Raw genomic sequence first — 23484 nt, forward strand, 5'->3', positions numbered from 1 at the left:
ATGTAACACTACCAAGAGGACCATGTTGGAGTATAAGTCACGTCGCCTTACGTCACGACATTGCACACATACTAATCATTTTTATGCATACTCTCTCTATCTTCTTCTGTTTCTTTTACGTCTTTAGGGAATATAAAGAAAGGAAAGCCCATTATATATATTTATATTTACGAGGTAGATCAAACTTTACAGACGAGCTGTTTTAAGAAGAAATAACCCGTTTGTTCAAGTGTATTTGATTATTTGATGTAGACAGGCTAAAAAAGCTCAAATGAATATTAAGTAAAGTCAAGTTTTAGTACTATTTCTTCCACCAAAAGTACAATCTTCTTCTACTATTCAAGTGGTAATAGAAACAGACTAGCCAATCAGAGTCGTTTGAACTTTTTTTTTTTTGAACTTTTTAGTCTGTCCACATCAATAATTACAAAATATAAATGTTTATAAGCCCCCATTCTACTCTACCTTTTTTAACAGCTCAATGTTCATCTTCAATTGAATTGGACACAAATGTCGTTTCTGACCTATCTTGCTTCCAATATTTACATTACTCTTCCACAAATTAACCAGATAGAAAAATAATATAATGTAATAAACCACTTCTTCTTCTATTATTATTATTATTATTATAAGTATTAATTACAAATTAATAATCCAGATACGGATCTCTAGCCTAGAGACTGTTTAACTATCAACTCTTTGATTTGCTCATTTTTTTTTCTCTTGCTAATAATTCTAATATTATCATTATGTTATTTTATTTATTGTGTATTTGTGTAGTTTATATATCCGTATGTGCGTGTGCGTGTGCGTGTGCGTGTTTGTACTTAAATTATATCTGTCTTTGTTGTCTTCTTCTTCAAGGCTTTTATGGATCATCATCCCAATCACTTCCTTCACTATCACTGTCATCTGATTCAATGGCCTTCTTACGATCCTGAAGTGCCGCCAATAAACTTGTTGCTAAATCGTTGGCACCTGCTCCTCCTACAGTTCCGCCTGCAGCCGTAGCAGAAGATTTGGTACCTTCCATTGGACTGCTGCGATCATGAATTGCATCACGTGGAGCAGCCTTGAGAGCACTGATACCACCTGCACGTCGAATAGCATCCAAAAGAGCGTTTCGTGGCTCACCGGTAGCTGGAGCATTGGATGGAGCAGATGTTTGCGATGGCGGAGGAGGTGGTGGTGGTGGTCCCCCTCCTGATGATGATGGCGGTGGAGGCGGGGGAGGGGGAGGTCCACCACCTGGTGGGGGTGGAGGAGGAGGTGGTGGGGGACCGCTCGACTGAGGAGGATTAGGATGAGACTGCTGCGGTGGAGGTGGAGGTGGTGGTGGAGGAGGAGGAGGTCCTGCTTGGAATGACTCGGAAGCATCAAAGAACTGTTCATTCATTGATGAAGCAGGTGAAGGCATGGCAGGTCGGCTGGAAATCGAACGTGCTGTAGGACGTGGTCCAGCTGGTGGCGGTGGCGGTGGACCACCTCTACCTCGGTTAGGTAATGGTGGTGGTGGAGGAGCAGAAGGGCGTGCAGAAAGGCGACCTGAAGGCAATGGTGGTACAGGGGGTGGCAATGCACGCTGAGGTGGTGCTGATTGAGGTGGTGATCTTTGTGGAGGTTGTTGTTGTTGTTGTTGCGGCGGAGGTGGCGGTGGAGGGGGTGGAGGTGGTGATGATGAAGAAATATGTGAAGGCTGGTGTGCTGTATAAGCATTTTCATGTTCATACTCTTCTTCTTCTTCTTCATGACTGTACTCTTCATGGCTATGTGGCTGGTGGTGTGTCTCTGCAGCTTCTTCGTAAGTATTTTCGAAGGAATGGGTAGCTGGTGGTTCTGCCATACGGTATGGGTTGTTGGATTTTTTGGGCTGGTAATTAGTCTCCAAAGGTGGTATACGAGGTTGCTCTGTAGATCTGACTGGAGCAGGAGGTGGTATTCCACGTGTAGGAGGAGGCGGAGGAGGCAATTGTGTTGCAGGAGCGACGGTTCGAGATGGAAGAGGTACTCGAGTTGGTGCTGGTGGTGGTGGTGAAACATGGTTACTAGTGCTAGGGCGTATAGGTGGAGCCGGGGGTTGGGGAGCTGCTCTACGAGATGGTGGGGGTGGAGGTGGAGGACGACGACCTAGAATAAGTAGATTGGTAAATAAATAAATAAATAAATAAATAAAGGTTGGATGTTATGTTATTAATTATCCATTAATATTTGTACCCGCCCTTCCTTTGCCGTTCTTTATTTAATATTCTCTTGTATCTAATACATGTATATATATATATATATATATACTTACCACCAATTGGAGGGGGTGGAGGAGGAGCTGTTCGTCGAACAGGCGGAGGCGGAGGAGGAGCTGTACGAGCCTTGGCAGAGTTATTCTGCTGATTTGTAGGGACTTCAGGACCACCACGCTGGTTCACAAAGTCCTTGATAAAATCTGCGTTCTCATTAATCTCATCTGCAGAAATTCCCAGAGACTGTAGCTGATCAAATAGTCCATTCCATTCTGGATCAGTATTTTGAACGCTGAAACCATTCTCTGGAGTGTAGCCGATGTGACCCAAGTGTCTAATTTTTTATTATTAAAGTAAAACATAAAGTCATTACATATAACGACGGTGTTAATGAACAAGTCTTACCTAAAGCCTGAAGGTAAGCCAATTTGTGTCTTGTCTAGTTTTCCTTTTGGTTTCTTTCCATTGTCTAATTTAAGTTTATTGGTTAATTCAACAATGCATGTGTTGGTGACCACACACACACACCTTTCTTTTTCTTCTTTGGCGCAGTCTTTACACTTCCTTCTCGGGTTCTCACTTTGGTGTAGAATACAGAAGCATCTGTGGTGTCTGTAAAAGAAAGACCAATCATATATTCCTACACGCAACAATTCAATTCATAAGACATCTCTATTTAGATATAAATATATAGATATAGTACTTACATCGCCTGGAAAAGTGTAAAAGAATTGAGTAGCCATTTCAAGTTCGAATCCATCGTAGAGTTCTTGTTCCCAAATTACACCTCGATTGCTCTATACAAAACGATTTGATATGCAATGTAGTTCATTTAGGCATTTGTTTCTTTTTTTTTTAGTAAATTAGCATACCATAAGGTCGACAATTCTAAAATACATCGAGTGCTTCTTTTTGTCTTTTAAAAAACAAACAGCTCCCCAGATGTTCGAGTACGCCCATCGATGTGGATTAGGGTAAGCTACATAAACTCGTGCAACAGTAGCAGCATAGATTTTCTACAAAGATAGCAATATTAATATAAATATAAAGGTTTATTTGAATGGTGAAATAATGCTTGATAGAAAGGATAATGGGTTTGTGGGTGTTTTTTTTTCATTTTTTCATTTAAAAGATGTATCAAAAAGAATCGACATTAATTAACTTACAGAGGTCGGCAAGGCCCGCCTAATCTTGTTCTTGTCCTCAGCAGTCGAAAGTGCTATGGACGGCATGAAGGATAAGACTGAAGAATGAAAAGAAGAAGAAAAAGTAAAATAAAAGAAAAGAAAAAAATAAAGCACGAGATTTTGGCTTCTTCTTTCTGCTTCTCAAATTTGGAAACCAAAGAGCACCTTTCTATTATTTTTTCATTTTAAAATAAGAAATAAAATATAAAATATAAAATAAAATTAAAATTAAAAAAAAAAGAGGAAGAGAAGGGAAAGCGGAGTGTATTTTACCACGTGATTTCAATGCCGTCATGCAAAGGGTAGTCGTCAGTCGAAAGACAGACAGATAGATAGATAGATGGAAAGAATAAGAAAAATAAACGCGTAATCTCCATTTTGTTTCTTTCCAGTCTCTTTATTCATCGCATCGAATGTACCGATTAGAATCATCCTTACTGGGTCATGACCAAGACGTACGTTTATTGAACACTCTTCCTCTTATATACGCATTGAGATGATTACAAACAAACAAACAAACAAAAAACCCAAAAAAAAACAAAGTGAAAGAGAAACAGGAACAGGAACAAGAACAAAGAATTTATCGAGAATCACCTTTCTGTTTGTCTTATTTTTGCTATTATTGTTATTATTTTGCGGGATTTTTTATCTTACTATATATATATATATATTGTATCTTTGCAATGATGATAAACATAAACAGGTCAGAGCTGTCAGTGCTCTTTCCAATGACTTGGTTCTATCAGCCGCACGAGACAAAACAGTTCGTAGCTGGAAACGCACAGGACCCAATAGTTTTGAGCTAAATCATACATTCACTTTCCACGACCACTTTATCAATGCTCTTACTACCATTCCTTCTTCATTGGAGCATCCTAATGGTGAGTTTTTATTCTTCTTCTACAAGTCTATGATTAGTATGTAGAGTTTAAACAATTAATAAATAAAATCAGTCGCAGTGATAATGACAGCAATAGTAGTAGTGACAGTAAAAGAAAAAAATGAAAAAGAATATGCTATCTCAATCTTTTCTGTTAATGCTATTATCAATAATATCAAAATATTTCTCCAATTGATCGATATATGTATATTGGTATAAACTAAACTGTGGATTTTATACAAAAAAAAGGTCTATTTGTGTCGGGTGGATCAGACAAGTTAATCAATATCTGCGATCCATCCCAAACCGCAAGTCCATTATATACATTGGTTGGCCACACTGAGAATGTGTGTGCATTGGATGTTTCCCCAGGTGGTGACATTGTATCTGGTTCCTGGGACAAGTAAGTTTTTTTTTCCACAGTTTATTATTATGTGTCTTTTGATTCATTGAAAGAAAGAGAGAGAAAATTGATTTTTCTGACAACAGATATTACAAACTTTTATTTTATAAATTTTAGAAAGGCAATTGTCTGGAAGAATTATCAAAAGGCATATGTTCTTACAGGACACGAGGCTGCAGTATGGGGTGTGCTTGCCTTGGATGATGATGTGATTTTGACAGGTAAATATCCTATATATATATATATATATGTATGTATGTGTTTTATACACACACGCACACACACACGAACTAGCAGAATTGATTGACCGAATCTGACAACAACAACAATAGCTTCTGCTGACAAGACTATTCGATTGTGGAAGCATGGTAAACAAGTTCAAATCATTAGAGGACATACAGACGTTGTACGATCCCTTGCGAAAGTTCCTGGAGTTGGATTCGTTTCGTCGTCCAATGATGGGTAAAATACACAAAGAATGATTTATATATCGACAACCTAATGGAATATAACAACTAATATTATTAATGTAGAACCCTTCGAGTTTGGTCATTGGAAGGAGAATGCTTGCAGGAACTCCATGGGCACACTTCCTTTGTTTATTCGGTAGATGTTCTGAGTACCGGTGAATTTGTTTCATCTGGAGAAGATAGAACTGTACGCATTTGGAAAGGTAAAGTGAGAAAGAAAAAGGAGAAAAAGATATACTTTAAATAATAGTAATAGCTCATTATGTTTTTTCTTTATATTTTTTATCTTTATATGATGTATATTTGGAACAAACAAACGAATAATGCTTAGATGGTGAATGTGTACAGACTCTTCAGCAACCGTGTATTTCTGTCTGGACTGTGTCTGTTTTACCCAATGATGATATTGCTGTAGGTGGAAGTGATGCAACTGTTCGTCTGTACACCCGTTCTGCTGAACGTTTTGCCCTTGCTGAAGATCAAAAGGTACAAGATTTGTTTTTTTTTGTTGGTAGTTGTACTCGTATTTGTGTGCATGTGTTGTGCACCAAGTAACTGGAAAGAGGGGAGTGATTTGATAGACTACTACTGTTACTCTTACTATTCTTTTAATTTATCGGTTTACATTTTTTATAGGCATTGGATGAAGTATTGGCTAGTCAATCCATTCCTTCGTAAGTTTAATTAAAACAGTGAAACAAAAGAATACTCATGTACATAATATATATACTATTGATGTACTTTTTATAGTAATCAACTTGGAGATGTTAACAAAGAAAAGTTACCTGGACCAGATGCCTTGTTGACTCCGGGAAAGAAAGAAGGACAAGTTATTATGGTAAACGCAGGGAATGGCACAGTGGAAGCTCACCAATGGAATTCGTCTACCCATAACTGGACAAAGATCGGTGAGGTTGTGGGCGGTGTTGGATCAGACAAGAAGCAGATTTACGAAGGCGTTGAGTACGATCATGTGTTTGACATTGACATTGGTGGTGGACCCAATGCGATGCTCAAATTACCTTACAACTTGAACCGTAAGTTAGTCAGTAATATTATTATCATTAGTAACGTGGATCATTTGGGGATAACAGAAGAATGACAATAGAGTTAAACTAAATTTTATTAATTTGTATATAAAAGAAAACCCGTATGATGCTGCACAGAAATTTGTTACACGCCATGAACTTTCACAAGGTTTCCTTGATCAGATTGCAGACTTCATTACTACCAATACCAAACCTGCTGAGATTGGCCCCAGCACAACCCAATACCAAGATCCATTCACAGGTTAGTAAAGTGTTCTTTCTTTTATTTATATATGGGTAGATGTGTAAATAATAGTAACTCTAACTGGATTTTTCTTTTACATATATACAAATACAATCTGCAATTTATACATACAAAGGTGGCAATCGCTACACACCTGGCCAACAGTCTTCTCAATATGGTGCTCCATCTACATACTCGGATCCATTTACTGGTAACGTACCCAAGTATACATGTATACTAAACAAACCAAAAAAGAACCAGTATATTAAACAGTACAAACTTCCTTTTTTTTAGGTGGATCCTCATACAGATCGTCCGGTCAACCAAGCCCTGTAGTACGCACCCAGTCAATATTACCTATTGTAAGTCCGTGAACCTGTTTGTTTGTTTGTTTGAGGGTATTTATGCTTAAAAATATATACACACACACACACACATATATATATATATATATATATATAGAAAACGTATCTGGCTCTCAAGCAAACAAATCTCAGTGCCGTCCAAGCAAAACTAAGATCTCTTAACAACGAAGCTGCTGGATCTTCCAAGCTGTCAGATGAAGAGCTTGGATTGGTAGCCAAAGCAGTCGACTTTTTGAGCAACCCTCAAGGCAAATCGATTGATCCAAAGGGTTTGGAAATCCTGGTGAGACTTTGCCAGACCTGGCCTGTTGGCCAACGTTTCCCCGCATTGGATATTCTGAGACTATACTGCCTCTCAGCCCCAGCTGCGCTTGCTGCCGCAACCTCTTCGCTTTCTTTTGCCAGTCCGGCTACCTTTTTCTTACAGGCCGGTGGGTTGGACAAGCCGGTATCTGAAAAGGTTGCCGAGACAAATGCTATGCTGGCCTACCGTGGACTTGCCAACCTCTTGTTCCCTGAAGGTCGGGAAGCATTGTGGCCAAATCGTAATGTTTTCTTGAACGCTGTACAAGCCGCGGGTGTCTACAAGAGTAAGGCAACCCAGTTGGCCGCCAGCACCTTGGCTGTAAAGTAAGTTAGGCTGTACGCGGTAATTGTTTTGTGTGTGTATTTTAGGAAGATATGAGGAAATTAATGAATCTGAAATGCCAAACCAACAATCGTTTGCTTGTGTGTGTATAGTTTGGCTGTATTACTGACTACTCATGGTGACCGTGACGAAGATGGCGAGTTATCATTGATGAGTAGTCTGTTGAATCTAATCAAGAATGAGGGACTTGATGAAGAGACATTGTATCGTCTTTTGGTGTCTCTTGGTACTTTGGTAAGTAGAACCACCCCTTCCTCTTCTTTAATATATAATCTACTCTACTCATTTAATTTACCCTTAACAAATTCATGTCCAAACTTCTACAATGTTGGCTTTATTTTACTTACCTGTTTATTTTTGTATAATTTCTGTTTATAGCTAAAGGAATCAAGCTCTACGCGTGAAGCTGCAAATATTATGGAACTTAAAACTGAACTCCAGCGCCTCAGAGGCAGAAATGCACTTGCAGAGAGAATTACCCGTGTATTAAGTAAGCTTAAAACTAGTATATATGTATGCAAAGAAAAAACCTCCTTTGATGAAAATTAAGAAATAACATGTAAATACAATTCTTTTTTCTTTAGATGAAATGGTTACATTAATGAAAGCTTAATAGTGTATATATATATACACACATATTGGCTTATACGCGTATATGTTTGTATACACTCTCAATCATAAACAGAAAGAAAAATGATATAAAGATAACTAGTTTTGTATGGAGTATGAAGTATATATATATATATTCATGAATAAAAAAAAATAATGACTTGATGATTGAATTATTTTAATAATGAGATATATATATATGTATATAAGACAATCTATCAGCCATATGTTTTGTGTCGGTGTTTGTTTTGTAATAAGCACTGGATTTGATGATATAGTAAAAACTCAATATGGGTGACGAAAGTGCGAGAATCAAAACCTCTTTTACTTGCATATCCTAGTTTATCTACCTACTTTCGCTTAGCAACAGTATAACTGATAGAAAATATTTAGTTTAAACAGATAATTATTATTATATACTTTGAAGGTTGTTGAATATACCGTTGGTGGAAAAAAAAAGATCAATTTTGATCAAAATGACAAATAAAGTACAAACAGCCATCTATAAGTCAATATCTGTTAACTAAAGTTTCTTTACATATGTAAGTAACCTGGTGAGGTACGCTGTGATCCACCATAAAAAAGACGTTTGCCATCGATTGCTCACATATTGATAAAAATATCCCATTTTTTCACTCTAAAAAAAACATTTACGAATGAAAAAATCGATATTTACATCACATAACGATGTTTGATCCCAAAGTTCCCTCAGGACATACACCTAAAAAAAAATCGAAATTTTGTATTTTGTTCTACTATGTAAAGTTGTTTACAAAGTAAATATATAGCGTTCAGTGCCTGTCTGACTAACAACAGACCGATATTCATAGAGATATTGAGGGATTAAAAAACGACAATATCAATATTTGCAACATATAAAGACGTTATTTGAATGTCCGACTATAAAAGTGTGTCCCAAAACCTCATCTCGCTGTGAATGGCAGCCTTTGTAATCATTTAGCGCATAGCTTTATCAAGAAAATAGATACTCTGTGATATTATATATATATATATATGTCATAATTTTTATTAGATTTTTCAGGATAATAAACAAGAGTAGTAATAATATAAAAAGTAATATGAGCATGAGAGCATAAGGTAGAGGAAAAAAGATAAGGTTAAAAGGTGACAGATGTGATACAGAGTGACAAGTGTATGGATCTGGGTGTAAGCATAAAAGTTAAAAGAGGCATCTTGAATGTTGGAGTTACCATTTTGAGGAATTAAAAGGCACCAAACCTGGCATACGATCAAAAAAAATGTCATATGAACCGTCGTAGAAAGTAGTAGGATAGGAGGAAAAATTCATATAGTGGCAAAGAAGGGCCGTAAGATATCGGTATTTGTGTCAGTAACGCGGAAAAACCTCTGAATGATGTTTGGATACGCTGGTCGGTGATATTGAGTGTCATAAAAAAGGGGGCAATGAAGTGAAGGATCATATTAAAAGGTATCGGATACCACCAGTTCGTGAGATTGAGAGTTAGGAAGAAAAGTATTGCGTGGCATAGGGTGTCATATAACATTAGGAGGAAGAGGAAGAGATAAGCATATTGAAGGAGGTGTATCATAAGCAAATAAAAATAAAATGTAAAAGATAGGGCAGAACTGCGCGGGCAAAGTGACTTTGCGACTTGTAAGATAAAGTAAAGTACAAGATACAATTATAAAATACATAGAAGAACGGGCTCATAGCCAACGTATAAGAATCAAATGAATTGTTGGCGCAAGAAGAAGGAGAGGAAAAATGCATTGCGACCGGAGAGCATAGTGTTGTGTGGGCTGTATCAAAGAGGCCCAGTTTTCCAGTGGGTCGAGTAAGGCATAAGGTGGTATTTTTTTTACCCTTTGAGACGCACGGTACATAGCAAGTATACCAATAATAGCCTGGAGGGCTTAAAGGGAACAACCGCGGGAACCAGACGGGATAGAGATTATGCCAAAGGGCGAGAAAGGATGGGGACCCTAACGATTGTTGCACAGATACAAGCAGAAATTTAACATTGAGAAGCTTGGTTCCGGATGGATAGTGTGAGCAAGTAGATAAGCTGAATAAATGGCCGGCGAAGAAGACGAACACTCATTCTAAGCTAAAATCCCAACCGACTAGAGAGCGGCCATCCATTCTGGAAGTGAGGTGCTAGACAAAGAAAGAGGGCATGATATTTGTGCATATTGACCTTGGCATTTGGTATCCAAGCAATGAGTACGGGTATATATGTTCAGCCGGTGTAAACCATAGGGAGCCTTAATATATTTGAGGAAAGTATAAACATAAGAAATTACTTTGAGATAGAGAGAGATATTAAAGAAGCCAACTGTTATAATTTGAATCGTCTTTTATAGTTTCTTAAAATGATACTGCGCATTATTCGCAGTAGTTGTTTTAATATATATATAATAAATAAAATAAATGCAGTATAATGTGATTAATGCTCAAAAAAGATGTTATATGAGAATTCATCCTTGGGTGGTATATGGTCGCTCAGTGACAACAGTCAAGAGTCAAGAGTATATTACTGCGCTTAAAGAAGTACTGCGGTTAACCGCCTTTAGATTTTACATGTCGTACTTAATTTCAGTGATACAAATCCTGGTTATTTATCTTTACGAAAGAAACAGAAAATTGAATGATTATTCATAAGCATGTAATTTTAAAGACTTTTAGTATGTTTGTAATAATATGTACTAATACTAGACACTTCTTTATGGTAGTCATATATGGATAATCATTTGAACAACCATATAAAATAAACCAAGCCAAAACCAAATTAAAATAACAGAATTCATATTTTCTACTTTATCTTACTTTGCCATACTCCTGTGTTGTATTGAATATTGACTGATTCGGCTACATTTACAGCAAACTTGAAGATAACCTAGGCCAGGAACGACAAGAGTAAAAAAAAAACGTCCGCGACCATGATTCGAACATGGGTATCCCAGATTAATTCCGGGTATATTACCACTACATTATCGCGGATAATATGACTTTTTTTTATGAAACCTAGTATACTAATTAACTTTTAACAGAATAATAATAATAAAACAGTGGTAAATATGAAATGATTATTATGTACGACATTCCGCAGTCGATTTTAATGAGTTCAAAATATGGTTCTACACAAGTCTTACACATGTATCATATGGAGAGAAGTGACTAACTTTATTTTCCATGAGAGGAGAATGGCGTGAATAAAGAAGAATATGGTCAGCACTCAATTTAATAATAATTCCAGAGTAATTTTTTTTTGAATATAGTGATGTTTGATAAGAATGATTCTCGCCCATGTCACTAAATCAAGCACTGTTTTTATATATGATGAGTTATACCAGCTTTGAAACTTATTTCTATAAAATAAAGATATAACACAATTAAATGATTAAACTGTTAATAATTAACAAAATTAGGAAGCAAGAATAATCAAACAATATAGAAAATACTGATATGTTATTTCAAATAAAGAAGACTTGTCAGACAAAAAAAAATACTCTAGTTTATTTAATAAAGACATTGAAGATATTTATACCAAAAAAAAAGAGAAAATGCTGGTAGAATAAAGCTTTGACTTTTATATATGAATAATATGATGATAGAATTGTAAATTAAATAATGTTAATGCTTATATTAAATGATAAAAGGTGTGCGGGCATGTCAGACATCTTATAATTGCTTCGAAAGACAGAGAGTCTCATAACAATTCCGTGTCACAATTGAAACATGGTGGCGAGAGAATGAGTAGAAGTTAAAGGAGCAATCTTATTAAAGAACCAAAAATAATAATAATGAAATGTTTAATTAATAGGAGCCATTTATACAGCTGCGCCACTATCTAAAAGCTCACTTTGATAAGTGGCATTAAAGAAAAAAAACAGTGTACAAAATTAATTGTGTAAAATCATCTTATCTGTGATGTTACAACGGCAGTATTCCTGGATGGTTTCGGGAGATCCATGTTCGATTCATGGTCACAGACTTTTTTGCTTTTTTTTTGTCGTTCTTGATCTAGGCTATCTTCCAGTTCATTATAAGCATAGCCGAATCAGTCAAGCTTTGATACAACGCTGGAGTATAGAAAAACAAGAAAGAAAGATATATATACGTTTGACTCAAAGAGTTAAAATTGGGGTTATCATGTTCATAGATGAGAAACATATTACATATCGGAACAGATTCTATATGCTTTTATATATCAATGATAGTTTAAAGAGGTACCCATCATAATTTATTTGATATTTTATTTTACATTCGTGAATCATATAACAGCAGTAATAAATTTACTATGGATATAGATAAATAAATTTAGCGAGGTGTGATAATCATAATATTCCCAAGGATGTATATATCTTATAACTGACTGAGGGTGAAAGCTTGGACTAAAAAAAGGCAGGCTTTTGCCTATTGAAAAGAATAATAGTAAATAATAATGAAATGCCAGAAATGAAGATCTATACCATTGGAAGAAATGTAAAGAAAAGAAAAGAAAAAACTGTCCTTTGGTAGATTTTTTTTTCATTTCATTTAGAATGGACCGCCACCCATATCATTTCTGAATTATTATGAATCTTTTTTTTTTAAAGAAAGGATAATGATTGAATGTTGTAGAATAGAAACAATAGTTATTGACAGTTTGATATAAATGTATATATTCAGTCATTCATAATATATGTAACTATGGTAAAGCAACAATACATACTACAAGGAAATATTTCCTGAATAGGTTGTATTAGATAATTTATTTTACAAAGGATATTTTTTTTCTAAGAAGATCAAGATGATTTCTGCCTTTTGACAAGATGTCTTTAGAGCTGGATTTGTATGTCTTGATAGAGTCAATTTTATAAGACATTCCAAGAACTAGAAGCAGGTTATTATTAAAAGCAAAAACAAAATTACTGTTATATCAATTCCACTTTGAATCCTTTTCCTTTTCCTTTTCCTTTTCCTTTCGTTTCCTTTCGTTTCATTTCATTTCATTTCATTCTTTTACTCCTTTATATATATATTTATTTATCTTACCTTGCAGAACAAATAAATAGAAGAAAGAAGAAAAAGAAGGAGATCAGATCCATATCTTTATAATGGCTCGTCGATGGAATATTCCGGAATATAAACTTCTGGTCACAATAGGTAAAAGTTAAAAGAGAACATGTATACATAGCATGATTTGTTTCAGAAAGACTTCTTTCAAATAAGTTCAAGATCAACATAAAGTTAACATACATATATTTTAGATCTCGGAACAAATCTTTCTGGTTACCTTTTGACGCATTTTAAGCAAGAAGCAGATATAAATCCTATAACTGCTTTACCTGTGTAAGATATCTTGATTCTAATTATTCTAACTATTCTTAGATATTAAGATAATAATAATAATAAGCAAGACCAAGCCATTACGATACATATACATTTGCAGAAAAAAAAATGGTTATTCAATCAAAATTGTCTTTTCTTGTATTGTATTGTATTGTACTGTGTTAGTTTTGTTTTGTTTTGTAAGGCTTATGTGAGCATTGAAGTTCTTGCCAGTGCATATGATTTCTGACTCATAACAAAATATTATTTAAAATTGAGAGCTATAAATAATGGTACTAACTCGGATATTTCTGAAACAAAAAAAATTGTTATGTGAAAAGAGCCAGACACTGGTTCGGATGGAGGCTTATTCAAGAAATCCAGCGCTTAGAAAACAATAGGGATACTGAGCAAAGTAAAGTATATATATAAAATGATTTGTGTATTTACTTACTTATTTTACTTGCTTAATTCATCAATAGTTAGCCAAGACTTGTTGATGCTAATAAGGAATTTGATCTTGGCTGACATAAACATACAGTACCCCTTTTTCGACGATCGTACAAGATACAGATATGCTCTTCCAGCCCCGGCTAGCTGGTCCGAACGAGCCAAGCTCAAAATACGGTCTAATGCTGCCGCGATTAATCTAATCAATCATCAAGACGATCCAGGAAGGATGATGCTTATTGACGAAACCGTGGCCGTTGCCGTGTTTGCTGATCATGTATTCTCGGGCCTGAATAGCCCACATTTACAAAGTTTTATGGTTTGCAATGCTGGCACGGGACTTTTATCCATTAGTGTATTTGAGAAGGAGACAGACGAAGAGTCGGAGACAGGTACAGGAAGTCTCAAAGAAATCACAATGGAAACCTGTGTCTTTTGGGGATCTGCCTTTTTGGATCATTATTTTGAGATTCTGGTAAGACTCAAGGCTTCAAATCTTGAAGACTACAAAGAGAGCGATGTGACAGGAACTTTAGATGAATTCAGGCGAGCATTAAAGGTACGTATGCGTATTTATATACAATGAGTAAATATATACATATTTCAAACAATAGCTTAATTACTATTTAATATATATATATATATTATGTAGATTTTCTATGAAAATAACTGTCATGACGAGGATATAATGGATTTATTAAGAGCAGTTAATGAAAGATACACAAGAGGGTATAAAACCACGGGTGATAATGATGGATTTACGCTGTATGAGATTGGCGTATATGTCTTTGATCCAGTGATTGATCAGGTAGTCCATACGATCGAGGACCACCTTAAACAACTTGGGGATCGAAATCTAAGCACCATGTTTACGACCGGGAGACTTGGGGAGTCCAATTATTTTATGAAGCGGATCACACAAGCTTTCAGTAACCGATTTAATCATTTCGAGAGTTTTGGAGAAGAAACCAGACCTGTGATGAGAGGAGTCAGCTTGTTTTCTGCTAACCCCAAATTAGTCAGTCAAAGGATCGTACGCTACTCGTATGGAGTCAAGCTGGGTTCGCCCACTGTCAGGCCCGATGGTTTGCCTCCGGTCGACGAAGACAGATTTTATGTGTGTGTTAAAAAAGGCGAGGCAGTTGGCGAGGACATTTGGTCCAGTACCGAAATTCCTTGGAATAAGAAATTTCTTCCGATTGTATGTAAGTGTTTGAACTGGGTTGGGCTGTTTTTTTTTTTTATTATTATCATTAGAAAGCTGATAATGACAGTAACAATAAAGCTTTGTATGCATACTATGATGATGGTCCGATTCCCGACTACCCTGATGCTGAGAAGCTTGATTTAGTATGCATTTCTGACTACAATTCTCCAAGGATTAGTCCAAGGGCTATCAAGCGTGAGATGATGGCTGTGAAGTTGTGCTTTCGTATAGACAGAGTTGATGTCAAGGTGAATTATGCGAGAGGAAAGGATTACAAATACGACGTTGTTTGGGATCCAGTTGGAGAAAGGGTAACCCGGCGTATGGTTGAGATTAACCCACCACCATCCGTCACAGTAAGAAGGGATTGGATTATAAGGGAGTTGAATAGACATGGATTGTAAAAAGCAAAGGTTTGGCAAAGCATGAACGATTATAAAGATTCCTTTGGTTCTTTATAATTTATTGTTTGCAAGCCGTATATTTTTATATTTTTATATTTTAAATATGAATGTTAGACTTGGTATATGTATAGAGATGCAGTTAGTATTTACTATAGCAAAATATATTCAAGTTCAATGGCTTTACATCCATTTATAAGAATTACTTGGCCACTTGTTCATTTGTCTCTATGTATTAAGCTAACGGTAATGAGACCTTAATAGCAGCAATTTGGCTATTTACTGATAGCAATATAGAAATATCATTATCTCTATATTAAGTTTCTAAGAAGAGTAATAAAAACCCCGGTCTAATTGGGGTCTAGAACAGTATTTGATCTAATCATTTCCCATTTTCTTTTTGCTTCTTTGCTTCCTGCTTCTTGCTATCTACAGTTATAGTCGAATTTGTCATGTCTTGTTCAAGTTTTATTACTAGTATTAAGCATAAAGATATATAGTAGAGATTTATGTATGTGTTTTATCTGAAATACTAACCAATTTTCCTTTTAATTTTGGAATATTTAAACAAGGGCTATAGATATCATATCATTTAAGAGAAAATAATAATCACAAGCTTATTAATCATAATAATCTATTTTGAAACAATATTTTTTTTGATAAGAAAACCTGTTTAATACTTTGGATATTTATAGACACCACACCATTGAATTAATAAAAGCACATATATGATATTATAGGCCAGAATGTGTAACCTATGGTGTGAAAATAAAAGAGGGAAGGAGGAGGAGAAGGAAGAGGAAGAGGGGGGTATTGAAGGATAGAAGAGATAAATGCTTACAAGTTGGACTAGTATCAAAATAAGATAAAAATAAAAATAATAGCAATCATCAATTCCATTTCGATTGAATAACCCGACCCCTTTCTTTTTCTTGTGTTATATGGATATAGATACACTATGTATGTATTTTTTCTGCTGCTGCTGCTGTTGTTCTTGTTGTTCTTGTTGTTCTTGTTATTGTTGGTAGTCTCCTTATTCCTGAACCAGACATTATAATAGCCCATAGGAACATAGATACATATCTTTATTTACCGATTTATTGATTTATTGATTTATTGATTTATTTGGGTATCTTTGGTAATAAAGGGGTTTGTACGGTAGCACGATGATCCACTAATTGCTGACGTCTCTATTTATGCACTCCTTCTATAAAGCTTGAAAGACCAGTGTTCTTTACTTTAAATTTTCTCAAGCCCACAGTTGAGTAAGTTGTCAAGTAGCCAAAGCATATAAAGAAAACTAAGAAAACGTTTGGTAAGATATGTGACAAAGAATACCAATCTCTATTATATCTATATCCATGCCTGTGCCTGTGTCTGTGAAAAGTGTGTAAATTTTGTAAAATGTGTGTCTGTTGGTTTCATTAAATGATGTGATTTTTACTTGATCAACAGAGTACTTTATAAACTTTCAATCTACATATCCAGGCACACTTCTCCCACACACACACACAGAGAGAGAGAGAGAGAGAAATATATTTAATTATTTAATTTTATTTGTTGTCAACTCTGTTCTCCTCTTTCTTGCTCTCTTTCCTTTTACTTTCCTTCCTTCCTTCTTTGCTTCTTTGCTTCTTTGCTTCCTTTCCTTTACTTCTTTACTTCTTTATTATTACTATTATTCTTTACTCTTATTGTCAATATTCTGTACAAGACAAAAAAAAAAGGGAGAAACATGTCACAACTACCAACTGTTCGCGAGTGTTACGAGTGGATCAACGAACACTGCGCTTCTCTTCTCAATAGCCGGGTCATTAGCGAAAAGGATCTACTGATGGTTCTCGACAGTGCCCGCATTCTCATCAGTGCCCTAGACGCGCCGATTCCTCAAAAGACTGCCCTTGAACTTGGACTCCAGAAGCTTCGGCAACAACAACAGCAAGAGAGTGATGCCAATAATCCAGACCAGAATGAGGAGATCTCATGGACAATTACCATTCAAGAATTACAAAAACTGTTTCAGAATGTTTTACCCTGGATACAATTTCCTGAAAAGACAATAACCAATAACAGTAATAATGATAACAACAACAACGACAACGACAACGACAACAACAACGACAACAGCGATAATAGTAACAATAGTAACAACAATAGTAACATTATAAAGATGAATAAGAGTGGTATTAATGGTCACTATAAAATCGAAGAAGCACGGATATTACCGCACCGTTACAGCCAAGCAGACTATGCATCAATGGGAACGGACCCAGTGGATGCCCAGGCCATCTGGTTCCGTCAACGCTTTGTCGGAAAATCATATATTAGCTTGATTGGACCCATGGCATCCAACCGTGACACACACAAAGAGAATGTGATTATTTCTGTAGTTCAGGAATACAGCCCTCATGGCTACAATATCATTATCCGTCACAAAGAGGTACAGACACACACACACACACATATATATATATAAAAGAAGGTTTATAAAAAAAAGACAAAATTAAAGAATCTTTAAATATATATTATATATACACATACATACATACATACATACATACATACATACATTTAAAACAACAACGGTAACGACAACGACAACGACAACAATGACAATGACAATTACAATTCCAACAATAAGTATAATGAAGTTCGGATAGTACCTGAGTCTACAGCTAAATATACCGAAATGCGTCTCGAGGCAGCAAACCAGGGACATTTGTTACATTGTGGTCACTCTGACCGTAAGCAGCGTCCACTGAGAAGTCTGTCGTCGGCAATTATCAGCAGCACCCAAACTCACTCTAGCAAGCGTATGCGGGCAGCTCTGCTTTCAATTTACCCAACCATTGACCTCAGACTATTCAAAGAGCTTACTGCTGAAGCAACCATCCTGGCTGGCCTAGAAAAAGACCTGATAAAGTTTGACGAAATGAATGTGAGTTTCTTCTTATTCTTGTATTTTATTTATTTATAAATAAATAAATTAAGAAAATAAGAATAATTTTAATATAAAAAAGGGCAAGAACCATGAGGTGAATAGATATATGGGAATTTACAGTAGTAATTTATTATTAATTTATTATTATTATTATTATATATTATTCACTCAGATCTCACAAGGCTACAAGTTTGGTGTGCTGTCAGTCAAGGATGGTCAGACAACAGAAGAAGAGTGGTTCTCAAACTCTGGGTTGTCGGCACCTTGTGAACAGTTCCTAGAAATGATGGGATCTCGGGTGGAATTGAAAGGCTACGGAGGCTATGCAGCTGGACTGGATACAAAAAGTAAGTAAGAGAGAATGATAATTAGTTATCAATATATCAGGTATACTGGTGTCATTATATTAGAGTTAGAATTAACATTAGAATTAGTATTTTCTGAATCCCCCCTTTTTTCTTTCTTTCTTTCTTTTTTTAATTACTGCATAATAATAATCATTACCACTATCATTATCATCCGACGTGTGAAATATATATATATATATATATTACTCAATATATCTATCAATCAATATTTTCTTTATGGGTATTTACATTTATTTATTTTTATAGCTGGTGAATCAGGCGAGGTGTCGTATGTCTCTAGCTGGGAACATCGAAATATCATGTACCATGTAGGTCCCCTCATGCCCCTCAAGACTACAGATAGACAGCAAGTACATCGAAAGAAATACATTGGGAATGGCAAGTTTCAAACCCAAAGTTTTTATTTTTTTATTTTTTATTTTATTTTATTTTATTTTATTTTATTTTTTATTATTTTATTTATTATTATTTATTCATCAGATTTTCATGTTAATAATCATAATAAAAACATACACACGCAAAAACGAACGCAAAAACGAATCTACATCTACACCAATACCAATACCAATACCAAACAAATACAAAATTACACATTCAAAATCACAAACATATGAACAAACAAAACCTACACACGAAAAACATATATATATATATATATATACGCAAATACGCACTTTTAGATATCGTATGTTTGGTTTTCCTCGAAGGACCAGAGTCAAAATTTGATCCAAACGAAATACACTCTCAATTCTTGCACGTATTTGTACTCGTCAGTCCAGAAACAGTTCAAGACAGACAGATGTGGAGGTAAGCAAGAAAATATCAAAAAGATATAAAAGCAATAGAGTAACCTAGCCCTTTGAATATATATAGAGTACAGGTCATGGCAAACAAAAACATTTCCGACTTTGGACCATGGTTACCCAGCCCACCTTTACTCAGCAGTAATGAACTTTACGGTTTCCTGACTCTTAAATGTAAGTGTGCATATCTGTAAATAGAGTACAAGAAAGAGAGACAGAGCAAGTAAGATATGTGTATGTGTGTGTGTGTGTTTCTGTATTGTATAGCCCATAATGTAATCTAATGTAATGTAACGTCATGTAATTTTGTATGTATCCATGTAGTGATCAATGCTGAAAATGCTGCACTCAAATCTGACAAATTTGCTAGCATGAATGCAAAGACCCGCACAGCTATGCTAAAATCAATTATCGAAACTGGTTTGGATGCCAACAATGTCACTCGATCGTTCAGCACCGGTCGCCTGTTGGATGGTGGCTACAATGTAAAACCACCGTCATTTAAGAGTCGTGGATATACATTTGGGGAAAGACCAAAATCAGCAGGGGCTGCTGCTGCTATTACTACTACTACTATTACTAATAGTAATAATAGTAATATTAACAGTAACAACAGTACAAAACAAAACCATCGAAATTCTCGAACCTTGAGGAATCTGTATACATCATCACTAGACAACAATCCACGTTCATTGACACCAGACCAAATGACATCCTCAACATCGACGTCAACGATAGTCCCAATACCAACATCTTCTCGCTCAAATGTTCTCAAGGATTTCAAGAGTGGATTCGGAAGACGACGGAGCAGCAGCACACAGGCCATGATGCTGCCACTCATGGCTTCTGATATGACGCTCTTGTGTGAACACGATCACCACGACAACGCACATTCTTTGTGCAATCCTCCTACCCTTATACACCGACACTCGAGTTCTCTTTTTAGCAAGACTCATCAAGATATTCAACAACAACAACCAAACACCAATAATGATAATAGCAATAATGTTTACAGTAATACTAATACTAATAATAATAATCCTAATAATAATAATAATAACAGTGATAATACTGGAACTGGCACTAGCACTGGCACTGGCGCTAGTGCTAGTAAACAAGGAGGAATCCTCAGCTCAATAACATCACATCCAACCATCAAGCCAAACCACAGCAAATCTTCATCAGCATCACCTGGAGAAGGAGGTCTTCGGTCCCGGGCCCAGCACTTGATGACATCTGTGATGGGTAGGCGGACTCAGCGAACAGTTACAGTCAATTTACCAGGCATTCCACGGTCAAAGACATTTATAAATGATTCGACTATATCTCTTCAGTCAATGGCCCATTATTCAAAAGGAAAACCAGACGAAGTGGAATAATTTTCTATATATATATATATATATTATAATATCTCTTTTGTGTTTTCTGTGCCTGTGTGTGTGTCTGTGTTTCCTATTTTATTCTTTATTATTTTCTTCACTCTGCTTCTATATCTCTATCCCTTTGTGTCTCTGTGTCTGTGCCTCTTTGTGCCTGTGTATGTAAATGTATACATATAAATACAAACATATATATATATATATATAATTATTATTATTAAAGAATCAACAATATGATTGTATAATGAATTGGAAACCTCGGCTTATCTACAAATCTATCCTACTATACTTTTATATATAAGTGTGCGTGTGTGTGTGTGTGTGTGTGTGTGTGCTTGGGTTTTATTGTTGTCAATAATCGCAATCAATAAAGTAAAGTAAAAAAAAAAAAAAAAGGTTTATGGGAGATAGAGAAAGAGGGGGATAAATAAATAAATAAATAAATAAATAGGTAGGTAGGTAGGTGAATGGTTTGATAGAAAAAGGAGAGGAAGAGGTCATTCTAAAGAAGTTGAATAAACTTTTTTTTGTGAGATTTGTTTGTACAAGGCGCAATAAAAATAGAAATAAAAATAGTAGTGAATCGCAATGGTAGTGGGTAAATGGTAAATGGTAAATGTTAAATGGTGATAATAATAATAGAAAGAAGAAGAAGAAGAAGCAAATGTTAATAAGAAATAAGGAGCATTTGTTTGTTTGTGTGTATGTCTTTTTTCTCTCTATCTTTATCTTTTAAAGAAGATCAATGTTGCGTAGATTGTCGTGTACAAGAATATCATTGACAGCCTCCATCACGAATTTGATTTGCTTGGTGTCTGTTGCACAGGTGAAATGAGTATAGACCTGTTTGGTATCCGCCTGCGTGTTGAGGGACACGAACCGATGGAGTAAGTACTGGCGTGCTGATTCATAATGATTTCCACCCATGTAGTCGTCAAAGTAGACATTCATTGGACTCCGTTTGATCTTTTCTTCAAAGAGATCAATCTTGTTGAGAAACAGGATGATCGAGGTCTTGAAGAACCAGCGAGAATTGCAAATCGAGTCGAATAGCGTCAGGGCCTCCTGGAGTCGGTTCACACTCTCGTCCTCAAAAAGGTTCTGATCGTATTCGCTAATGGCCACCAGGAATATCAGGGCTGTCACGTTTTCGAAACAGTGGATCCATTTCTTGCGCTCGGACCGCTGTCCACCCACATCAAACATTCGGTAGGTCATGTCCTTGAAGCGGAAGGCTGTTTCGGTAATACCGGTCGATTTAACCCTAGATCTCAATACGTCTTGGTCACTGGGCATGTAATGGCTTTGTCCTATTCTGAGAATTGCATCGAAATAACTAATAGAAGGTAATTATAATTATAATTATAATTATGAATGTTAATATCAGTAAATGGCAAACAACCAATAATATTAGTTATATAAAAGAAGGGGGGTCAAAGGGAGCGGGGATGAACTTGAAGATGGAAATGAAGATTAAGATGGAGAAGGGAGTTTGTCGATATATGGTTTGTGATATTACAGGTTAAACAACAATCAAAAAATAAAATAAAAAATTAAAATCAAGGAGAGAAAAAAAAAATTATTTTTTTCATGTACTCGTTGTACCTGTGTATGTACATATAAAGATAAAAGATGAAGAAGATAAAATCGTTTTATTTTAACTTACTAGCGTGCCGAATCATTGAGTTGAAATTCATTGGCTCTTGAGACGCATGCTTGAACACCAGGATCTTCCCACAGAGCAACAATGGCTTCAACCAATTCATGGCCAAGATCATCAATTGGGGGCGGTGCTTCCATTACCAGTCGTCTGTGTGCCTCATTACCTTTGTTTTTGAATGGGATATCTAGAGTCTTCATTGCCTCGAGGGTGACTCGCATAGACTGCATTGTGTTGCTAAAGATCACCTCTTTAAAACTCTGTCGTTCTTCGGGTGTGTATCCACCATCGTGGATTAGCTTCATTTGTTTCAATATGGTTGATTTGCCAGATTCACCAGCACCTATTCAATATCCACATATATATATCTTCTTTTAGTTTGATTAAAAGGCATTTATCTATCTATCTATCTATTCATTTACCCAGCAGTAACATCTTGACTTCGTACTTCATATTGACTCGATCTCGTTTCAATTGAGCCTCAATTTCTTGGCTTCTTTGTTTCTCCTCTGCACGTTCTGAAGATTGGCAGCATCCCATTATGTGTACAAGAGTGTGTTTTTGATAGTTTTAATAAAGAATATAAAAGAATAAAGAATTTCCAGATCAGATGTATGTTTTTTAAGATTCTTGGTTTGAGTTCTTGAGGTTCTCTATTGCCGGTAATGATAAAGAAAGAGTAAAAGGAAAGATAAAGAAAGAAGTAAAGAGATGAAAATAATAGTAATAATAAAAATACAAGAAGGTTATAATAAAAATAAGATAAAATACTCTTTTTTTTTTTTATTTATTATTTTCTGTGTGTGAATAAATATGATTTCTTACCCCCAGATTCACCATTAGATTACAGATATAGAAATTCAGGGGTTAGATATAAAATCCAAGACAGACAGGCAGACATGCAGACCCA

At 35.6% G+C, this 23484-nt stretch overlaps 4 protein-coding genes across 4 annotated transcripts; 3 read left to right on the forward strand and 1 right to left on the reverse strand.

Annotated features, from left to right (window-relative positions):
* Positions 1-3834: 3834 nt before the first annotated feature.
* On the forward strand, positions 3835-6469 carry PHYBLDRAFT_156764 (hypothetical protein; the record flags this gene model as incomplete). The annotated part of the gene is made up of 10 exons (XM_018433514.1): positions 3835-3876; positions 4125-4306; positions 4615-4704; positions 4822-4925; positions 5037-5166; positions 5238-5377; positions 5506-5660; positions 5811-5848; positions 5925-6211; positions 6318-6469. 10 exons carry the CDS (start codon positions 3835-3837, stop codon positions 6467-6469), a joined length of 1320 nt encoding a protein of 439 aa, XP_018283853.1.
* A 6682-nt stretch (positions 6470-13151) lies between these two features.
* Positions 13152-15684, forward strand: PHYBLDRAFT_71666 (hypothetical protein; the record flags this gene model as incomplete). The annotated part of the gene is made up of 7 exons (XM_018442522.1): positions 13152-13200; positions 13305-13386; positions 13707-13780; positions 13848-14374; positions 14468-15016; positions 15073-15378; positions 15541-15684. 7 exons carry the CDS (start codon positions 13152-13154, stop codon positions 15682-15684), a joined length of 1731 nt encoding a protein of 576 aa, XP_018283854.1.
* A 1474-nt stretch (positions 15685-17158) lies between these two features.
* PHYBLDRAFT_200783 (hypothetical protein) lies at positions 17159-20914 on the forward strand (the record flags this gene model as incomplete). Its single annotated transcript, XM_018439722.1, has 7 exons — positions 17159-17863; positions 18065-18361; positions 18537-18711; positions 18979-19110; positions 19413-19539; positions 19606-19709; positions 19860-20914. The coding sequence occupies 7 exons, from the start codon at positions 17159-17161 to the stop codon at positions 20912-20914; spliced, it is 2595 nt and encodes an 864-aa protein (XP_018283923.1).
* Positions 20915-21127: 213 nt separating this feature from the next.
* Gpa1A (G protein alpha subunit) lies at positions 21128-23237 on the reverse strand. Its single transcript, XM_018443560.1, has 3 exons — positions 22997-23237; positions 22581-22917; positions 21128-22250 (listed from the first exon to the last, which is right to left on the reverse strand). The coding sequence occupies exons 1-3, from the start codon at positions 23112-23114 to the stop codon at positions 21647-21649; spliced, it is 1059 nt and encodes a 352-aa protein (XP_018283855.1). The 5' UTR covers positions 23115-23237; the 3' UTR covers positions 21128-21646.
* Positions 23238-23484: the final 247 nt, after the last annotated feature.

Source organism: Phycomyces blakesleeanus (assembly GCF_001638985.1).
Source record: "Phycomyces blakesleeanus NRRL 1555(-) unplaced genomic scaffold PHYBLscaffold_41, whole genome shotgun sequence".
Taxonomy (NCBI): domain Eukaryota; kingdom Fungi; phylum Mucoromycota; class Mucoromycetes; order Mucorales; family Phycomycetaceae; genus Phycomyces; species Phycomyces blakesleeanus.

Excerpts from the sequence above, each read along its gene's own strand:
- Gpa1A (XM_018443560.1), bottom strand. The coding sequence starts at position 23,114 with ATGGGATGCTGCCAATCTTCAGAACGTGCAGAGGAGAAACAAAGAAGC. Across the intron at positions 22,918-22,996 it reads AGTCAAGATGTTACTGCTGG|GTGCTGGTGAATCTGGCAAA; the intron begins GTAAATGAATAG and ends GATATTGAATAG. Across the intron at positions 22,251-22,580 it reads CTCAATGATTCGGCACGCTA|TTATTTCGATGCAATTCTCA; the intron begins GTAAGTTAAAAT and ends ACCTTCTATTAG.